This window comes from Cygnus atratus, chromosome 15 (genome assembly GCF_013377495.2).
Source record: "Cygnus atratus isolate AKBS03 ecotype Queensland, Australia chromosome 15, CAtr_DNAZoo_HiC_assembly, whole genome shotgun sequence".
Lineage (NCBI taxonomy): Eukaryota > Metazoa > Chordata > Aves > Anseriformes > Anatidae > Cygnus > Cygnus atratus.
In genome coordinates, this window is record NC_066376.1 from 8,459,281 (window position 1) to 8,481,327 (window position 22,047).

The 22,047-nt window shown below is 41.2% G+C and overlaps 1 protein-coding gene across 1 annotated transcript; it reads left to right on the forward strand.

The window, feature by feature from the left end:
• The first annotated feature begins 366 nt into the window (after positions 1-366).
• PDILT (protein disulfide isomerase like, testis expressed) lies at positions 367-17,474 on the forward strand. Its single transcript, XM_050713898.1, has 11 exons — positions 367-412; positions 1,464-1,693; positions 2,556-2,665; positions 4,468-4,600; positions 6,606-6,743; positions 8,824-8,949; positions 9,914-10,111; positions 10,421-10,541; positions 11,901-12,082; positions 15,833-15,922; positions 17,403-17,474. Exons 1-11 carry the CDS (start codon positions 367-369, stop codon positions 17,472-17,474), a joined length of 1,446 nt encoding a protein of 481 aa, XP_050569855.1.
• The last annotated feature ends 4,573 nt before the right edge of the window (positions 17,475-22,047 follow it).

Here is a 22,047-nt window from a genome sequence, read left to right on the forward strand (position 1 = left end):
AAAATCTCTGTAAAGTTGCAATAAAATTATTTGATGAAACAATAGTTGTATAGGTAACTAGAACACAATTTGCTTTGGACTGATGGGCTAAGGCTCATTTACTTTATTCAGAGAAGTACCTTCTATTCAACACCACGCTGAGTGGTCCCTGAACAGACACTAACTTTTGTCCTGCTAACAAGAACCTCATTTGGCACATTAACAGCTGGAGCCGTTGTATCAATGCTTAAGAGCTCTGGGCCAAGATGGGTTCATGTGTAGAAGAATCTGGAAGGCTCTGTCAGGTTAATGTATTGAGAAAATAACATTATTTAATACTACTCCTCATGCTCCTCCCTGTAGCAGTTGGTGAGAAGAAAATGATCGATGGCTGGGATTCAGAGCAAGGATAACGATGAATTATGCCAGAAATGTAAATGAGCTCTGAGCTGGATTAGAGGTTTTTGTCTTTCTTTCATTTATTAGAATTCATACAGAAATGTTCATTCAATTCTTGGTTACAGTTGTATTGGGTGATGTCTTCATGAGGTAGGCTGAACAGAAGTGCATTTGTAATTTTGTGAAAGAGCAAGAGATAATTACCGTGTTAGATTTATGCTTTGGCACATAAGTGTGTAAGTGTACATGTGAATGTAAATAATGTACATATACACACAAGAACACACAAATGTATGAAAGCAAGAGTAACTGATTTTTTTCATTGGTTCCTATTTGAAAATTTTAATGATGAAACTGTTTGTGCCAAATCTAAAGAAAATGGGCAAAACCAACAAGAAAGGGTATCTCAGTTTTACAAGTTGCAAAGCTGTAAGCACCAGGCCTATAGCACTTTACCTTTGAATGTGGAGCAGCGGTATGTGACTAGTTGCTTTTCCCTTGTCCTTTCTTCATGTTGGTGTAACCTACAACTTCACAGCACAGCCTAGGATGGCCCGTCTCCTTCCTCCAACCACAACTGCCATTCCAGCTACAGAAGGGTGGCCCGTGGCCCCCAGAAACACCTGTTATTTTAGAACCACTGACAGTCTCTGAGAGCATATTCTCTTATTCTCTCCTTCCCTCCTCCCTATCTTGAAAAAGTAGTTTCTGCACTACAGGAGTTTGCCTCGATGAAGTGCTTACAAAAACTGTATCTTATCGAAGAGTCTTAATGTGAGTAATACCTCATTCAGCTTTGAAATCCTTTTAGAGCATATTCAAACTACTTTTTTCCCCTAGGTCATTTCTTCCCAACAGGAGACTGTTGCAATCCTGTTGGTATTTCACTGTAGCTGGTCCAAGTACATGTGGAGTGATGAACAGTCAGAACCAATACAAAGAAGTAAAAAGATAATTTCTCATTTACTTGAGTCATAAATGACCTTATTCAACCCTTCCAGCTATTACTTGACACAACAATTTCCACTGGAAAGCTTCGTGCTGCACCTCGTGTAACCCATTCTCTTTTGTTCGACCCTTTCCAGATGTTTTTTTATCTCAAGCATCTCAGAATTTGTCTGAAGAATTTGCTGAGGCTGCACGACAGCTTAAAAAAGAAGCTCCAAGAATCCAATTTGGCAAAATTGATGTCACAGACCAACATGATTTGAGAAAAGAATTTAACATTCGAGAGTTTCCGACTGTGAAATTTTTTGTGGATGGCAGCAGGGAAGATCCCATAGACTGCAAAGGTAAACTATCTCATGCACTGATAGTGATTGGATGTACCCATCTGTTATGCTGCTGAGATGTACAACACGACTGATCAGATATAGAATATGCAAGGTGCCAAATTGTTTTTGCCCTGGTATTAAACGTGCAATTACCTCTGTATCCATGTAAGAAATTCAATTTGAATTCATCTTCTAAGTTTATAACTAAATATGCTTCTCTATGTTTAGCTCACACAGTCAAACCCACTGCTGGTGTAATTGTACTCAGGGCATAGAAACACCCCAAAACTGACGTATCCCCACATACTACAACAAACATAAATAAGTCACACCAAACAAGAACTCGATCCCAAACCTGATCAGTTTGCACTTCTAGTAGTTCACTGCAATTTCGACAGTTAGCATGACTGCAGAAGTAGACTGGAGCAATACACTGTATTTAACAATGAATTCTGAACTCATTAGGTTCCTTAATATGCAGTTATACTTCCTAAACCAAAGAAAAGAATTTTGCAGTGTAGCCATCAGAGGGAGCTCATTCATGGCTCAGAAAAAAACAATGGAATAGTCTGAAATCTTTTGTGGGGAGTCATTAAGCAAAGACAACAATATTGGAATAGGACTGACTTGAGCAATCCTGGGAAATCCTGGCCTCATTAGAGCTTTTCTTTTACTGCAAACATATACATATTTTTCTCTCTTTTTCCCTTAAAATGGTAAATATTACAGAGTTGGCACAAAATCATGACTTGGAAAAGGGTCTGTTCATACTCTGAGTAGGTACTGTTGAGTCACAAGTTTAATATAAATTAAAACAAAAAGGAGCATAAAGTTTGCCTCTTGAAACTGTACACAACTGAGTGCTTGAGTTTCTTAACTCCTGAGCCACTGTGTCTGCTGCAGCTGAAAGCTGAACTTCTGTTAGAGGTGCAGATACATGAGAATGAAGTCTCTGATTACATCTATAGGGTTGACTTGAAAACATCATTTGAACTGGTAAACTTACTTGTCAGGTATGCTTGTGAGAGCCAGTGAATACAAAGCACTGTAACACAAGATGCACACAGCCGTCTCTCAGCACAGAGTTGCAATGTAAGGGACACCTACAAGCAAGACACAAGAAGTTACGAAACTGGCTTCTCCCCTACAATTTGTATAAAATAGCACGAACCATTCAAAGCACATGTACGGCCAATAATGAGTTAAATTATACTCTGTTGACTTTCTAAATGATTATGTGCAACGGCTAGTAAAATCTCACCTATCAGGTGTAACTTTTAAACCACTGAGAATCAGCAACTGAAAATGTTCAGCAACCACCTTAAGACTTCTTATACAAAACTCAAATTTCACCACGAAAGAAACTGCAGACCTTGCTTAAATCAAGAAATCCACTCAAGTACTTGATGGAAGAGAGCATTTTTGAATGATTGTCCTGACAACGGACACACAATGAAAGCCAAATTCTAGGCTTTGTAAAATCATCATTTACATCATCTCCGAGGCCAGAATTTGCCCAGAAAAAACAAAGTACAGGCTGTTTAAAGCAACCCAATATAAAGACTAACCACATGAAAAATATGCTGAGAGCTTATATTGCTGACACAAGCTGCAGGAGCTCAACTCTGCATTTAGGCAGCGGAAGCCAAGCACTGGGTGGCCACTAGATACTGCTCTGTGCTTTGCTCTGCAGCTTAGACACTTTTAAGGCCAAACAGGCAGGCATCTGCTGAAAAGAAAAAAAAAAAGTATTTTAAACTAGTTGCAGTGCAGCCTGCTGCAAAATGACTTGATGGCAGTAAAATGGTCTGACTCAATTTTGACCTTGTCATTCTCGCTAAAATGCACAGCACCAGGACTTGCATCTTTGATAATCCACTTGTGCTGTACATCTTGACTCTGGCGCTTCACAGCATACGGACTTTTTTTTTTCATATACAATTTTCATTAACCCTTTGCTGGACTCTTGCTCTAGTCCAACCAGGACACCATGCTCACAGAGATGAAGGTACTACTTTATGGCTGAGAGTTTCATCTCCCGAGCCTCAATTTGTGGCTCCATTTCCCCTGAAAACACAATAGCTAGAAGCTATTTTTAAAGAGACTCAGGATTCCTAAAATTCCTGAAAGCCTGAGAAGAATTTACCAAATAAACAAAGTGAGTATGAACTCAGTAAAACTAGCAGCAGTAATTTGGATCCCAAAAGATGGAACTCTCCAGAATTAAATGACACCTTTGACAGATTTCAGCTTTGTTTCTCAAGTCTAAGCTGAAAAGTGAAGCTGCAATAGCACAGGGGAATTTTAACGTGCCTCTGTACCTATCAGATCTTCTGCGGCACCAAAGGAACAATTTTGACACCTAATTTAATTGAACAGACAGTTCAATAAAATCTGCAATTGGTTTGAAGTAATTTTGGATTAAGCCTCAGGTCGATAGCTGTTTATAACTTGCTATGATTTTGATTCACTTGTGGACACATGAAATGCTGCAGAGCAGGTTTTCTGCTTTTCTTAATTTTCTCATCTCTGTTCTCCACCTGTGATCAAGCAATTAAGTGGACATAGTCATTTGCAGATATCCCACAGAACAGCGTTCATTCACTGCTGATCTTCTAGAGCTAACAATAATTAAAATGCTGGCTAAAACCTGAGGTTGGATTTGGATGCTCAAGCCCACTTTGTATCAACTTTGCCCTCAGTCCATAGGAGTCCAAGTTCAGCATCTTTCTGCACCTCCACCACTTCTATTTTGATTGCTCAGAAAGGTGTCATTCATTTTGACAGTCATTTCAATTCTCTTTTCCTTCCACAGGAGTCAGACAGGCCTCAGCCTTTATTACATGGGTCAAAGAAGAACAGGACCCAGCACAGTCTTAATCAACTCTACAGATCAGGCTGAAGCCATGATAAATGCTGACAATTTGGCAGTGATTGGCTTTTTTAAGGTAATTCGCTGGAAAACTCAAAAGGCTGGTTTCCATTCCAACTTTGGGATATATTGTTTGCCATTGCCACCAAATTCCACACATCCAAATGACCCAAAACTTGCCTGAAAAACTTCTTGTGCACTTGCAGCTTCCTCGCTGGCGGGGCAGCATGGGAGGCAGGAAAGTCCTCAATGCTGAGTAAGCACTGCATTGTAACAGCACTATTCTCATCAAAAATCCAGAACACAGCATCATATGAGTCTCTGCAAAGAAAATTAACTCCATCTCAGCCAAAGCCATGGCACCTAATCACAGCATTTCTATCCAAAGACAGTGAGTGTAAAATCATAGACATGAATAGTTGCAGGCAGGCTGCTGTGGTGAAGGAATGTTCCCTTCATGCTCAAGTCCATAAAAACCACAGTAAATATTGTCAAATATGCTGCAGTGCCTTTTCTTCATCTTTCCATTTGAAGATTTAAACAACTTCAGTGAGACCAAGGGGAGTGGAACTGAGCGCCATCAGTAACATGTTAACTGTTTTTTTAGCTCCTGCCAGCTAAGAAATCTGCATGGATTGGAAGTCATAAAATATTACACTGTGTATGATCCAACTCTTGTAGTTCTGTTTCAGGCAAAATCTACTTTCCAAAGCATAATAAGGTTCTCAGGATTTGGGACTGAATAATATAGAACAGACAAAGAAAGCATAAAGTAAATATCAGCTGTCAAAGCATGCAGTCAAGAAGTCAGCAAAATAGGAATAGGTTTCTGCTGCTTTTTCAGTGTGTCCTTGAAGCCTTTATTACCCGAAACATTCAATCAACGCTCTAAAGAGCCTTTTATTCTGGTAACTTTCTGCTCAGTTAAAAGCACAATGTCTGCACTCCTACCTGAACTGACAAGGTCCCAAATGTGCTGGCTACAGTGGAGAGACCATGTTTCATGGATGAGGAGAATAGGATTCATTACCCTATAGTAACAGAAGTGATGAACACATACAGCATAACAGGACAAACTGGAAATATTCACAGTGCCCAGAATTTTGCTTTGCAGCAATCTGCTTGCAGCAATGTCTGAAGGAGGGCAGTTTTTCAATGCTGGGCCACATTAAGAAGCCCTTGCTACTACATTGATGCTGGAGAATTTCCTGAAGCAGGCTGACAGCAGATAGTGCCTGCAGATGTGTTTGACTGGACTCCATGGTTTTACTTGGAGGCTAAAATGACAATAGATGGTCATCAGTGTGAGCTACAGCATGTCAGAAATTTAGTGGGTGGAAGCTAACAAAATAACGTCCAAGTAAATAAAGAGCTGGATTTGGCCTTCTATTAGTCACAGATTGCTCACAGATATGAGTGCCAGAATGTATTGGGAGGTCTCAGCATATAAATTACTATTCAACTAGCATGAAATAATTGTCTGATTAAATCAAATCCAAAAGAGCTGCTGCCTTTCATCATGGTTATTAACTGTTAGTTTGAGGGTGGACAGCACAGTGACTACTTGACAGATGTAGGAACCAAGGTCCCTACTTTGAAGAGCCCTCGGTCAAATCACCGAACACATCAGTCAGGTCCTCGTGCAAGCAGGGAGCCCTCTCTGCAATCCATGGCAGCCTGTCCATGTGGGTCCCTCCACAGCCGGGCAGACAAGCTGCAGCAGGGGAGTAGTCATCGGTGTGATCCTTCCGCAGCTGCTGAAGTCTCTGTAGAGCGTGGATGCCAGCAGAGTGCAGGGCAGATGAGATGAGCACAGGAAGCACAAAGGGAACCATACTCTACCCATATTGCCAGCCCATCTGACCCTAGCTGGAAAAGGGAATGCACTACTAGTGTTGTCACAGCACTCCTGTGATCTCCCCTGTCCTGAAGATCTCCCCCTGAATGTAATCAGGGCAAGCTATACCCATTCTACACTCATCTCACTTCGCAAGCCTTTAGGGGCCTGCCTCACCTGTGGCTCTCACTCCTACACATCCTAGCAGGATACTGGTTTTAATAAATTCTCTTTCTGGGAGTAGGAACTTTGCAATAACAGCATGGAAGTTTTCTGCGAGACTGCCAAAGATGTGCCAGAGATGCCTTTTGGGATGACAAGCAGAGAGGACGTCTGTGCTAACTATGGCATCCAAAAGAACACTCTTGTTGTATTTAAGAAGGTAGGAGTGCAAGCCTAGCAAGGTAAGGTGCAACAAGCTGCTGTGGCACTTTCAGGCTATAGACAGGCATTTGGGTAATTTATTTAGGTTAAATAATTTCCTAGCTGAAATTCAAACAGCTTAACAAAACAAATACTCCATTTGCAGACCAGAGAGATTAGCAGGAAGCAAACACCAACCTTAGGATAACAGATATTTTCCATTTGTCTGCCCACACTCAGGTTCCTAGTTTATACTTAAAGCCATTTTACCCAGATCCCTATATTCTAAACCACCAATTATTAATTCACCTCTTTTCCTTTGAGTTGCTTTTGGTCAGGAATCTTCCAATACACATCAGAAGTGGCCAACAAGAACAAATACACAGCAAATACACAACATTTAGGCTACAAAGTAATCAGACCAAGGACATCTGAAGTGGATGTGTCACAGACAGCATGTCTAGATATAGAAAAGTTCTCTTAGCATATTAACATTACTGAGCAAATTAAAACTGTCAGCTGTATCTTGAATTTTAGCTATAGTCTTCTTCTGTAATCTATGACATTTATTTTACAAGTTACAGAATTTCAGTTACTGAAGGTCATGAAACATCAAAGCTGAGACCAGCAGTATTTTAATCAGTACCTTTGTCCCTATAGTTGATATAGCCAACAACCTCAAACTTCACTATTTATCCAAGGGAAAACCTGTGCATAATGAAGTGCTTGAAGATGGCAGACAGAACAAACTGGATCTTACAAGGCTAATCAAAACCTTTACTTTGGATTTGGTCACTGAATATAATCTTGAGGTACGTTGTTTTTTCACTGTATTAACAAAAGCCACAGGAGAAGAACAGCCAGTAACATTTCACATCAACCTATGAGAAACCTCCCTATATTTCTTGTTGGTTTTTTTAGGCTATTACACTGCTACAGGCAGCATGTTATGAAACTGCTAATATGCCTTGACAAGTTAGTACCTGGAGTAGAAGGGATATTTGGCTATCATACTATATGCTTTTTCTCACTTGCTGCACCTCTTACATTATAGTAAACAAAGGGTGGAGGAGTGTGGGGGGAAGACCCCTGCCCCCCGATGTAAAGCCTCCATATAAGAATTCAGGGGAGAGGGAAGAGTGCTGTCTCTCTTCTTAACAACAGCTGTTACCGTGAATGCTCTTTGAGCAGCAACCGTCAGCAGAGGAATGCATACAGAAAACAACTTAAGGAGCTCATCTGCTCCTTAGTGTTTGAGACTTTTGTTTGACTAGGCCAGCCCAAAACAGATCTACAAACATGAGCAGAATCCAACAGGCAGCTCTTGGTCAAACCCAGACCAGAGGATGCATCCCTCTAGCAAGATGTTTCCTAAGGAGACAGGGAATGGCTGGTCAAGCTGTGAACCACTTGGACATAGAAATACTTCCGTCCTGCGGAGCCAGCACAATGCCCTGGGCTTTGTAGCAGCTAGGAGGGGTGGGAGGGTGGAAGGTCAGTCTCTAGCCTGGCTCCAGCCCTTCCACTCCCATGCAGCAACCCGGTCCTCTGGGCTAAGACAAAGGGGAAAAATTGCAAGTAGGAGGGGAAAGACATGGAAATATCTGTTTGCATGAGGCAGTAACCCCTTGACCAATCATGGTGTGGCATGAGAAAGGGAAGCTCTGTCCAGGAAAGGAGATGTAGGCTGCTGATGCCACCCAGAAGTGAAGGAAGTGCCCCTGTCAGGTCTATCTGCTGCAGCTGGGCCTGCCTGGGTAATGCTGCCTTTCACTTTCAGCACATCTTCAGCATTAATTCTTCAGCATGTGTTACACAGGAGGTCAGACTAAGAGATAACAGTCGCTTCTGACTGTAAAATCTATGAATAACGATGAGTTTTTTCCTGGAATATAAAAAATACTCAGCAGCTGCTGATTCTTCTCACTCTATCTTCTCTAAAACAATGAAAGAAATCTCAGGGTTATGGAAATGATTGGGAAGAGGGTCTTAAGAAGTAAAATTTGCAATAGCAGAGCTGAATGACACTGGTACTCTGAGCCTCTGATTCACTGTTCTGCTTAAAAAGAATGGAACAGATGTTGAGTCTTGTTTCCCAGACATCTGTGAAGATTTTTGATGTCCCTGTCGAAAATCACATCCTGCTGTTCATCCCAACGAACTCAAAGACTTTCAATGTGACTTATGAAAACTACAAGTCTGCTGCTATGGAATTTAGAGGGAAGGTTTGTAATAATGAATCCTTCTTTGCAAATAAAAATGCCAAAAATCAATGGAAAAACACTCACCAACGTTGTTTCTAAAATTACATTGCTGTCAGCCTGTCTCTTAAGTCTATCAATCCGTTTAAAAGTTTCAGCAACTATTTTTCAGCTTGGGCCCTTAACAAAATGATCTGACAAATTCAAAGAATAAATTTCACTTCAGAATGATTCTATAAAACACAAAGATCACAGAAACCAACACTGATTCCAGCTGCTCCCAATAAACCTGCTTCTGATTTTATGCATACAACTTTCTTGGAGCAACTTCCAACCAAAGATAGTTTCAGCAAGCTTCTGGCAATTTCTGCCAGCACCAGGCAACACCATGAAGACTGCAGGGTATTGCCTGAAGCCAGAGCTAGAATCAGGTAGAAAGCCTGAGAAATATTGCAAGGCACCTGTATAGCATTGTCTGTAACACACAAGTGTCTGCAAACATCTACAGGCAGTCATAGACGAGTATTTCAGTTTCTATTGTCAGACACTGCGCTGCTACTCCTGCTCTAAGTATGCTAAAGACTGAAGAATGATCATTTGTCTTACAAACAGCACACATGAGTATTTAAAAAGACACATGGACTACATGTGTTTCAGCTCTTTTGTCCTGTGAAGATCTATTAAGAATGGCAGTAAGAGCTTTGAGCAGTAATTCAGAAGCGTTACTAAAATAATCGGTAGCAAACAAGTACGAAAGGACAGAAGGCAAATCTCGGTTCCTTTTGGTTGCTTTAGCATTTATTAACATGGATCAAGGTATGATAAAGTTCACAGAGCTGCTGCTTGTTGGACTGAGATCAAAATTAGTTCTACACAATTGCTTGCATTTAAGGTTAGGTCCTAACCCACTGCCAAGCTCTATTTCTCTAAATGGTTATACCAAAGGTGGAAGATTCAACCAGATGCTTGACTCTTTCTTTATTATCAGATAACATTTGTCTTGGTGAATACCAACGAAACAAGGAATGGACGAGTTTTTGAGTATTTTCGCATCAGGGACGTTGATGTTCCCACTGTGAGAATCCTAAACCTGAAAAGCAATGCGAAGTACAAAATGCCTGCAGATGAGGTGACTGTGGAGAACCTAAGACATTTTTGCCAGAGCTACCTAGATGGAAAAGCAAAGGTATGTTCATTACTAAGGAGATGAGATAAAAGGAGACTTTCAGACAGTCTAATATGTCTCTATTCAAGAGAGGGACAAACAATTCTAACCATCAACTATGCAGGGGTGCAAGACAGCAGTTCCCCACTCAAGGGAGAGCAGGGAGTAGTGTGTGAAGGCCGGATAGGACATAGAGATATCAAAAAAATAACATACAGTAATGGTGGACATGAGGTAGAGAAAGGTCCCAGTGGTCTCACATTAACTTATCCTGGAGTAAAGTTTCTCAATGTTCCTTGCACTTTCACAGCAGTGTTTCTTTCTGCGTAGTTACACCTCTCCAGTGAAGAAATCACAGAGGACTGGGACAAGATGCCAGTCAAAGTGCTTGTTGGGAAGAATTTCAACAGGATTGTCTTCAATAAGACCATGACTGTGTTTGTCATGTTTTGTAAGTGTCACTGTTGTATTCAAATATTAAGTTGCTTTAACATGATCAATTGGAAATGAAAAAAGAAAGCTCATGCTTACAGACCAAACTAATCTTTGCACTTTATAGAAGTCATGCTTAACAAATTTTTGGTGTCTGATGAAAGCATTAAAGAATTTTTTTTCATATCTATGAAAACGCTGCAATACCTTGATAACTTAGGGTTGCACTGAGTAACACTGGATCCCTTAAATAAATATTTGTCAAGGCAATATCAAATCTCAGTGTTGAAAGAAAATGATACTAGAATGTCACGCTGTACAATGGAACATTATAACACGCACAGTATGAGTCAGTCTGTCTTCCAAGGACAGAGGGAGAGTTAAGTAAGGTTGTCTGGTTATAATGCTCTAGCATTAAATCCCGAAGAGGAGTTGCTAGATTAAGAAATCAAACTCCTTTTCCTCCTCTGTCTGCAAGGGAAGTAGCTTTCCATGCTTGACCTTTCCCCTGCAAGAAACCACTGCTCTATCCTGTACCAGCCAGCAGGGTTAGTTTGTGTCTTAATTGGTTTGATAGAGCAAACATACAGCATTTACAAAAATACAACATTAAATCTAACATTAACAGAAATTCTTAAATGTAGCACAGTCCTGCAATCCTTGCTGTTGGCAGCAGCCATTCTGCCCATTCGAGGTCACGCTACCGTACCACGAACAAGCAAGCTGCCATAATAGTGATGTAGGTAGGAACCGAACCATGTCCTCTAGAAATGAAACGCTGGTAAATGGGATGTAGCATTTTCAGGAAAGTGCCCCAGAAATTTTAATTCCATCCAAACTGAGTATGACCACTCCTCTCATGACTGAAGGACTGTGATCATGTATGTTACTTAATGGCATGCTGGATTTGCCTTTTTGCTAACCTGGCAAGTGTGCAGTGCAAAACACCACCATAACTCTAACTCCTCCTTTCAGTACAACTACAGCATAATTTCTGAACACAGTTACTTTCGGTAGGCATGAAGCATTTTGTGCATCTGACAAGTACCTCATCATGGAAATGATCCAAGTCTTATTTGGGCTGCGCAGGTTATCTGGCAGTCCTCTTCAACAAAGTCATATGACAAGTGTTTTGTGTTTGTTATAGTCATGAAAGGCTAAAAAGAGTTAAAGCAGTGCTGCTGCCAGAAGTGCATTAGAGAAGTAGCTAGTTATCCCTACACTAAAATTCATGAAGGGTGGGTGGTTTCCAGTAGAGACTGACCACAAGTTCACAATTCAAAACTCTGTTAAATTTTATGGGTTGAAGTGGGTACCACTGAGCACACCAGCGCATGCCCTTCCACCAGACTGTATACTTTTCCTTTTACATCTGCAGATGCCCCTTGGTCCCATGACTGCAGAAAACTCCTGCCAATCTGGGATGAGCTAGGAGAGAAATATCAAAATCGCAATGACATAATCATCGCAAAGATAGATGTCACAGCAAATGACATCCTGTCAGTTGTGTTGGATCGCTATCCCTTCTTCAGACTGTTTCCTGCTGGAGCTGATTACCAGGTGAGAAGCTTTAAGGGAAGAACGGGATGGCATGGCTGCACACTGAGGGGTGGGTGGCTGGGTGTGCGTGCACAGATCACAGTGAACAAACACATGAGAAAGGAGTCCTTTAAGCAAGAAGGCTTTGCTGCACATCTACACAAAACTGAATTCTTTGATGACAAGACCCTGATTTAGAGGGGAAACCCTTCTACCTTCTGCTAAGTGTGAGACTGCGGCAAGAGCCCATGCACCATTTCCCACTGCAGACATATGAAGTCATTGCTGCTCATATTCTACTGTTCAACAACCTGCAATCTGCCTGCTGGGTTCTAGCAACAGTCAACTCGGAGCAAACTTACAGTTCACCTCCTCACCACTGCAAGAGATGTACAGTCTCAGAACTACTGGGTCTGTTGTTTCTGGAGCAAGTATGACTATAACCTCAATAATACTGGCATCCCTCTTGTTATATCCTCTATATTTTCACAAAACCCAGATCTCAAATTTTTCTCCTATGCAGTTATGCCAGTAGTTTTATTTCATTCAGCCTCAATAGGGTTTTAGTATTTGTTGTCAAGACTAATGATCTTTAGAATATGCTACCTAATGCATCAGCTATGCTACAAAATAATCAGAAGATGCCATAGCTGAAAAAGAAAAATATTAGACAGTTACATTCCTCCAACTACACAGATAATCTAATTAAAAAGAAAATATGTCTGAAGCCAAAATAAATTACATTCTAAGACGCTGCCATAATTAAGACATTACTAAGCTTTTCATTTTTCTTCTTAGTCCCAAACTTAAATTGAATTCTAAGACATCTGCCTGTGTCCTCATTTAATCTTTTAGGGAGAGATTTTGCTCTCAGATGTGCATGCACAGCTTCTAATGAATTGAACTGTAGTCCTGCACACTCACACCGTGCTTAGTCTTTGCACGGAAGAGCAGAAACCCATTAAATGCTCATAATAAATGTCAGTTTGTCAAAAAATATCAGTAACAACTTTAACTATTAAGGGATAGTTTCACACTTAAAATACCCTAAAACTAAAGTGTGTTTGAAATCTGAAGTTCCCCCTTGTCTACCAGGCTTTTAGGCCAGTTCCCGTGGCTTCAGAGATTTTAACCTGCACTTGACTGCCTGTACAGATGCTTGCGGTGGCTGACCGATGTGTTCTGTCCTCTTTGTTACTGCACTGTACGAGCTGCTGGCCGCAGGCAATCAGAGCTGAGCAGGGACGTGCTCAAGCCATTAACACAAAGGCACTGCAACAGCTCTCAGCCACTTCCTACCCAACCAGCAGTTACACAGGGAATTCTTCCAACTACACCTGTACTTTTCCAGAAGTTAACCAAGGCCAGGGTGCAGGTTACAAATGCAATATCCCAATGGGCCAAGGCTCAAGAGTTCTCCTGTGTTTCGCACTGTATAGGCACTGCCCCAAATTTACAATCCCTACTCCCTTACTCTGGCAATGAAAAGAGCAATGGAAGGGGCTGGGAACCCAAGAGAAACTGGTATGTGCAGAAGGAAGGAAAAGAGAAACAGGAAAAACATACAGTCCACCACCACCTGGTACAGCCTTGATTTCACACAGGCATCTTCTCCAGCTGTCCGTATTTTGCTACTGTTGGAAAAAAAAAACAAACATGAGCTTTGTAATATCTTCTACTGATCCTTCACATTTTTTAAAGACTAAGGATGGATTGAAGGCTAGTGCAGAAGCAGGTAGAATTCTAAAGACGGAATAACTATTAGAAAACTCTGCAAAGCACAGATAAATACAAATAAAGGAGTCTGAACCGGCTCCTGATAAACCACTGGAAATGTGGCTAACATAACATGACCCATAGCTCATTTCTAGACTGGGTTATCATGTTCTCTGGCCACCAGAGCCCCCCTTACACCTCCTTAAAGGCAAAGCCATGGGCAGAACACAGTGCTGCACAGTCCCTTGCAAGCACTCTCACCTGATGAGACGAGATCAGAAACCACCCTCCTCCAGGCAGAAGCATCTGCTTGGTCTCCAAGCTATGACCAGCCAGCCTGCTTTCTAGTGGAGTGCCACTCCTTAGTCTAAGAAGAGGGCAGTTTCTTCTGAAATTAAAGACAAGTCACCCTTTTATTTTCAGTGGATGCAGAAATAGATGGATGACTTTTTTTTTTTTATTTAAACCAGGAGCCACCTAGGGTTAACTGGAGTTAAGTGGAGCTAGACGAACTCAGACACCTATATAGCCGGGCATTTAAGCCTGTGTCCAATTTTACAAATTACCAACTCAGTGCTCCTATGTTTTTTTCATTCTCACTCCATTTAATAACCATTCGTTTCAGTGTAAGGATGCTGAGCCTAACAGCTATTTATATCAATAGCCTGCATAGCTATCGATATAAAAATTTTTTGATGTCAAACGCAAAAATCAACTCTCTCAGTGAGACAAAAATTTTACTCCTCCCCCATGGAACAATTAAATTTAGCACTTGGCTGTACACTGGAGAAGAGTTACAGTCAGAGCTGGAGGAACAAGGGAGTGAATCTGATGAGTTACATCAAGGAAGGAGTGACCAGGCATCATCTGAGCTCCATCTGTGAAGCAGATGAACAACTCACCCACTGTGTCATCCACTCCAAACATGAGAGAATAACATGCAGTTTTTCAGGCAGATTTTAAGATGATTCTATTTGTTTCTATGGATTAAGTGAGAAAAATAACATTTACATACACTTACGCACTGATTGCTCTAACGGGAAGTGTTGACACACGTCCTCAGGTACCAGGGCAGGGATCAGCTGCTTCTCTGGCTTTACAGGTCTTTGGTCTGAGAAATTGCTATTCCTGCCGTCAGAGCTGATGAAAATCAAGATTCATCAGGGAATATTAATTGCCTCTGGAGGAATCAAATAATATTACTCAAGAAAGATAAGTTTGCAAACAAAAAATAACTTCAAGGCTGCAACACATTTTATTACAAGAGAATACCTTACTGCACAGGGAGTATTAAAACTGTGTATACATCTAGTGAATTCACTAGAGAATGGAGGTGTTTTCTTTATAGTCCTTTGAACTCACATCAAGCATAATAGCAACTAGGATAAAGTAACGTAGCATTACTGGTCTCCGTGGGAGTAAGTCAGCTTACCCCCAAGTGAGAATAGGCATCTGCCTATTTCTAAATATACTCATCTAACAGCAGTCAATTTCCAATGTCACACACATACGCTTCTATAAATTTTTGTTGAAAGACTTGTGCAAAATCCTTTCAGACTTCCAGAGAACAACAGTATTTGAAAAAAATCTTTAAAATACAGTATGGTGCTCAGACTTACTCAGAACATTTTAAAGCCCTAAATTCAAAGTGTTTCTTCCCTAAACTTTTTCATAAGAAAATCTTCAATGAATCTCCAACTTAAGATGGAAAATTAATGTCTCTGTTCACAGTCTTCCTCCTGTTCTTACTGAACATTCAAGCTGCGGAACAGGTGGTACTTCTGGACTGTGGATTTTAAAACTGGTTCAGGATTTTGAGTTTCCATCAAAATCAGCTTCTAATATCATGGCCGGAACTGTGATAGACTCTGCTCTTCAAATATCTTGGAAATGTTTAGCTGCTGTAACCCTGTCCTCACTTTTTATTTAAACTGAGCACCAAAGTCTAGAGCGTGGGCAATCTGAAACACTGAAATCCTTCAGTTTATTAGGTTGTTATTTCCAGCATTTTGTGCAGAAAGTTAAACGCTTTCCTAATCTTCAAACTCTTTGCAGGAAATGGCCTATGCTGGGGAGCATACCTTGGAGGCATTTTCTGAATTCTTAGAAGAACAAATCAAGACAAAGGCAGAAACAGGAGAAAAGGTAGGCCTTTGACCCCGACAATGACTGATCTGCTATGCGATCCGAGGCATGTTCACACCCTATATGGCCCACCCAAACTGGCAATAGCATAGCCCACGTGTGAGGGCTTCAGCCCTTGCTCACGTCAATGCTCAGATGGTTCTTATGAGCTCTCAGCCAGTTTCAAGCATACCAGCTTGGCAGGACCTCGTTAGCTGCAGTCATACCACTGCCAGACAGTCATACACCCACTCACATCCTTGTTTTCATCACACAGAAAGCTCTTCTCCCACTGTTCACGGTACCCCTGAGCCTCTACGTTAACACCGCACCGCAAGGCAGGAAGGAACCTGCACCTTGACCAGTGTAAGCAAAACCTTGCCAGGATTTTAGCTGGAAAAAAACTCCAGAAAATTGGTCTCAGCTACAGCTGGACTGGTTTAAACATCCACAATTATCACATCGTGCTGCATTTAGCATGGTGTCCCTTCTTCATAAAACAATGGCACAACTGAGACAGACATTGTCCCCTCTCTTGGCCATCTGGTTAGGACAGCTGTCCAGTTCCTCAACTCTCATCTCCTGTCAGACCAGCTAACCATTAGCTGTCTCAGATCACACTCATCATTGATTCACTCCTGCCTTTACTGCTCAACTAGGTGCTTACAGACGGAGAGAGGTGACTAAATAATATCAGGAACCAGAAGTCTGCAGTGCAGGATCAGACATCTGACTCTGCCCAGTCAGTGTACGCTTCCACTTTCGAATACCCCAAGCCTAAGTTTGGTGTCTGCCTCTGTTGCATGTTCTTCAGTGATGATCTGTCTGCAACAGATCTGTTGAATTCCGCCCCCCCCGCCCCCCAAATCTTATGTACAATGTTACAGAGCTGTGTATATTGTCATCTCTTCTTCACACTTTATTTTGCATTAAAGCGTAAGTAAAAAAGCCCACTTGTGAAACACTACCCAGAAAACATGCTTTGTGTAGTAAAAGGGGTAGACAGCTGACATTTGCTCATCCGTTCACATTCTCCATCCTTACTAGACACCCTCCAAGTTTTCCCAGAAGAGTGCAGTATCAGACCTTTTGCAATACTGTGCTTGATGTGAAGTCTCCTGTTGGAGTAACTTCCTCCTGACCTCAGAGTATTCCCAGACAGGATAAGTGAGAAGGTAGTGTCTTCTGTAATTGCCCAGGAAATACTGTCGTATGCCCATTATCTTACCAAATGTGGTTTCCAAGTTCATATTAAAACTTCACACAAAACCTCATCTATACTTCTCCATAAATCAGTCTCCAGGTGTGAAAACAAAACACATTGTTATCAACAGCAGCACTACTTCTTACCTCATTTACATGCCCTCAAATTCCTCAGCTGAAATGATGAAAACACATTTCATATCTTAAATTTTTTTTGAAAGTAAAGAATTACAAAAGCAATTCTCTTTGTGAACACGAGTAATAAACAGCTTTGCTCTTGCATTTGCTTTTTCAAAAGGATCCTTCAGGAGGAATCAAAGAGAATCTCAGCCAGAAAGAGACTGTAATAACAGAGAAAGAAGAACTCTAACAGTACAGAGAAAAAGAAAAATTCTGAGGATTGTGGGGAATCCTTCCTGGAAGGAATTCATTGCAAGAATGAATCATCTCAAGTGAACACAGAGCTGGACCAAAAAATAAAAGTAAAGACTTCAGTATCAGTTGCTTATTGTGTGACCTCTCTTCTGAATCCAATTTTACTAATAGTTTTATCAGGATCAGTTGTCTTCGGTTCTTAAAATATTATCAATTTTGCCTAAATAATACTTTTACTATTAATATAACCGCTTCTCATTTAGAAAAGTGTATGTGCCATGGTTGGTGAATCAATATATAATACTATTCCTGTTGAACAAAAAATGGAGCAGGTTTGCAAACAGTTAATCTCCCTTTAAAACAATAGGGCTGTCACAGGGTAAACTGGAGAGCAACTGCTCCTTGAAGCTAGAGGCTGTGCCCAAAGTGGCACCAATGGGCAGTTTGTGTTTATTTTGCTCATTATCAAGCAGCAGAAAATGGAGAAATTATAATAAAATTTAATTCCAGTAAGTAAGAAAACCACTATACCTAATAGACAAAGTCACTGGTATGATTCACATTTCAGTTAGGAGAGGTCCCTGAACCACCCCATGCAAGTTACACAACTGCAGCTAGTGAAACTGCTGGACAACAGTAATTTCTTCCTGCAAAGTCCAGATAAAGCAGAAATAAGTCTGAAAATTTGAAACCTTTTCTTGCAGAATTAGAGAGGGAAGATCATTTATTAATCATCCATTTCAAAAGCAGACTTCTAACATCTTTGTCCCCAACTTGTTAATGCCAATAAGCTATATTTCTATTTAAGCAGAGGGAAAAAAAAGGTGGAAACTTAGAAAATGAAGGAGGATTAGTCACTGCAGTAAAGAACACACCACTGGAAGAACAGTGGTGATCTCCTGCCTCACCTCTCTGATGAAAGTCAGCAAGAGATGGACAATTTTGAACTACTGGACCTCCTACATTTTAAAGCTATTTGCTAGAAAGTGCAGTTCAGAACAGATGGTTTGTTTGCCAGCCAGGCTGCAATGTGTAATTAAATACCCACACTTACAGATTTAAGATGAAATATCAACCTCTCTTTACTTCACAGCTCTTGCAAACAAATAGCACTCAACACGCAATGCTTTCACCTCATGTGGCTGTTAGTTGGCCTTCAGTGATGAAGTGTTAATAACAAGGAGACAGAAAGTAAAACAGTTTATGTCAACACTTCCCAGGCACACTTTAATCTCTGCTGGAGCTAATCTTCATTGGGACTGCAATTAAATCCTCATAATCTGCCACTTGTAGAAGCATGTTCTGTGCAAGATCACCAGTCCTAAGAGGATCTGCCTGGGTTTTGTGGGTGGACCCACTTGGACCTACTTTATCGAGCAGTTTTTAAGAGTACCTGAAATAGGTGAACATCACCAGTCAGATGGGCTCCACACACTGGTGTTTCTGCAAGCTGCAGCTCCCTCCTCTGTCACAGCAACATCACCTCAAGAGCAAAAGGGAGCCTCTCCCAGCTCCAGCTGGTACCCTGCCGCCCACCTGTGTGGCTGCTGCAGGCTCCTGTACCTAAGCTTCCCTCAGGCATGAAGTTTCAAACTCGAGCGAATCTCAAGCTGCTATTTATTACTGCACAGATAACAAAACTGTTGCAGGCAAATGATAGACAGATTATTGGTCAAATATCTGCTCCTTCTCTGTACAGTTATTTCAGATAGTCTGTATCTGCAACCCTTTTTCTTGCAAGACCAATGAGGAATGCAAGCTAAACAGACTGTGGGGCTGTTCTTGCAGAAAGGAACCCAACAGCATCAGTGTATATAGTATTAGAACCCCACAAACCATTGGGACAGGTGTCACTCCCCACAGCCGAGAAGGCAAAGCAGATTCCTGGCAGCAAAGTCACTCAGACTCCCAAGAATTTCAGCACGGCCAAGACCTCTCCCAGCCTATACAGTAGAAGACCACAAATGGTCACCGTGCCTGGCAATGTCCTTTGGCACTTTAACCACCCACTGCACTTTAGGAATCGAGGCTCACCCATCTAAGCTTCTCCACTGGAAGCACATGAGGGCATTCAAGGTCCTTACAGTGTCCCAGTCCCTTCCTGAGGTCAGTCCCACCACCCGGCCAGCTGGTTAGGTGGCAAACTGCAAGCACGGGAAAACCCACAGCATGTGTGCGCTCTACTTTTGTAAGCTTCACGAAGATATTTTTGAAGATTCAAATATTCATATTTACTTTTTGCCTCAAATTCTTTGGCAAAATGTTTTCATTTCTTACATTTCAAAAGCCACTAAAGATAGCAATATCTAAAACTGGAAACTGTAGCTTAAGTCATGAGAGCAGATCTGAGAAATGCAGCCCACTCCTTCACTTCTAATTGTGAACCACAGCTGAGCTATTATTTAAAGCAAAATTCTTCTTCAAAGATGCCAAGGACTATTTAATTCTTGTGCTTTAAGGACAGAACAAGTTTTTGATAGAACTGCAACACCGTGCAGGTCAAATCGAAGTCTCACTTAGCAGCAACAACAAACCACAGGATCCCTGATACCAGGGTGCTGGTTCAGAAGAGATCAGCCTCTTTGCCACCAGCATCAGCTCCCATCCCAGCTGGGCAGCGTGGGATGCAGTTAACACCAGGTGCTTCTCAGCACCCTTGTCATTTACAAAATCAAACATAACACAAACAGTTCTAGCACTAAGCATGCCAAAGCTCTTTTAATTATACACAAATGAAAAAGTCAGTTCTCTTGTGCACCTCAAACAAGCTCTCTGGGACACTGCCAGTAGGGCCCTGCACAAAGTAAACGTGCTCACTGCTGGACATGGGGCTTCATTCAACACTGGGCATTCACTAACAAACAGAAGCCCTTACCTGATATCCTGGGAGATCTGATTAGAGAGTGAATGAGACGAACTGAATCCAGAAGAGGACGTGTCAGCGTGCCTTCCCTTTGCTGCTCTCAGCATGATGAAATTTGAATGGCAAGCAGCGTCACCAATATATTTTGAACAACTATTAAACACAGAAGCTATAATCTTTTAATTAGTTTATCCACAGAAAAAACACAGCAAGCAATGTTCAGCACCACTCTATCTGGCAGATTGGTTTACCGTTCAAGATAATGAAAAAATATTAATTTTCACTGCTCCTACCCACTGTATGTGAGACTCAATCCAGAAGCTGCTATCTATCCTATTATAAGGTGCAAGATGACATACTAATGAAAACATGTGTTATCTCGGCAAATGATGGTCTCATTTCTATTCCAGCCACTCTCAGATGCTGTATAAAGACAAGGGGCCAAGTGTGGACTCACCTGCTGTGCCCTGGTGCATGGCAAGAGGTACAAATCTACTTGATGGAGCATCTGGTAAAAGTCTGCCTGTAAGACACAGTCCTCCTGCGGTGTGATGTCCATCTCGTTCCCAGCTGGGCTGGGTTCCTCCGGCCCTGGACCACAGCAGGATGTGCCCTCAGTGCCCACAAGTGGCCTTGCCTGGTCATTTTCCATCTGACCCAAGACAGTTCCAAAATATTTTACTGGAACCAAAATTCAAACCACATTCAGCTGACCCACTAACTCACTTCCCCTACGATGCCAACCTCTGCCAGTTATTAAACAAAACTTGCACTGCCTCTATCGTGGCTCCTCAACTGGCACAAGCAGAACTGAGTCCCAGAAGTTTAAAACTGAATCACTTTCTCAAGCTTTACTAAGTTAAATGCTATTTTACTGTAGACTAAACAGGAGAGCATTTCATCATAACTGTGCTCAGACATTCTAAAAATTATTTAAACCCATGTAAAAAAAATCAATGTTTATTAATCAAATTTGTTCCTGTAAATGAGTATCAGTGAGCACACGAATATCACTGGTTTTTAATCATTTGAAAAATTTTCCCATGCACATAAATAAGCCCTATCAATTAAAACTGACAGGACTAAGTAAAGAGATATCAATGTGCACTGTCTATAGAGCTCATTTAATCTGTAGCACCAAGATGGTCTGCAGCCGTGGAAACAAAACTCTCAGCTAGGAATCTTACTTATAAAAGCATTCAAAACCAGTGTGAGGCATAGCAAAGATTAATACAAAAAAAAAAGGGGTGCATTGTGAACTATCCCCAAGAAATGCTATTTTTTTTTAAACACTAAATGGCTGCCTATTCAGCCCTAAAATACAACTTTTGAACACCTCACAGATGGCAATTCACCTCATTAAGTTCTTTTCTTAAATCCTAAGGAAGAAAAATATGGTTCAGAATTGACAATCATCCACAAACACTCAGATGCACAGTGAAAACAATCAGTCCTAAAGAGAACTGAAGTAATTCTTTTTGCCTCTACCACAGCTTCGTCCTAGCTTAAGTCCCCTGGAAGTACTCTCAGCTGGCATCAGCATACCAACAGAAACAGAACCACTGTACATTAGAAGAGATTAATCCAAATGCACAATTGCACTGACTGTTCAGAAGGCTGGTTTTGATATAAATGTGCATGCTATATCCTTGAAGACTGATGGGATAGTCAAAAGGAAGCGCTAAATCCAGAATATCAGACATTT

What these genes read in the sequence shown, in the direction of transcription:
- PDILT (XM_050713898.1), top strand. Translation starts at nt 367, where the DNA reads ATGGCTGGGATTCAGAGCAAGGATAACGATGAATTATGCCAGAAAT. An exon ending in CTATGGAATTTAGAGGGAAG is followed by an intron (nt 8,950 to 9,913) that starts GTTTGTAATAAT and finishes CTTTATTATCAG; the next exon opens with ATAACATTTGTCTTGGTGAA. An exon ending in GACTGTGTTTGTCATGTTTT is followed by an intron (nt 10,542 to 11,900) that starts GTAAGTGTCACT and finishes TTACATCTGCAG; the next exon opens with ATGCCCCTTGGTCCCATGAC.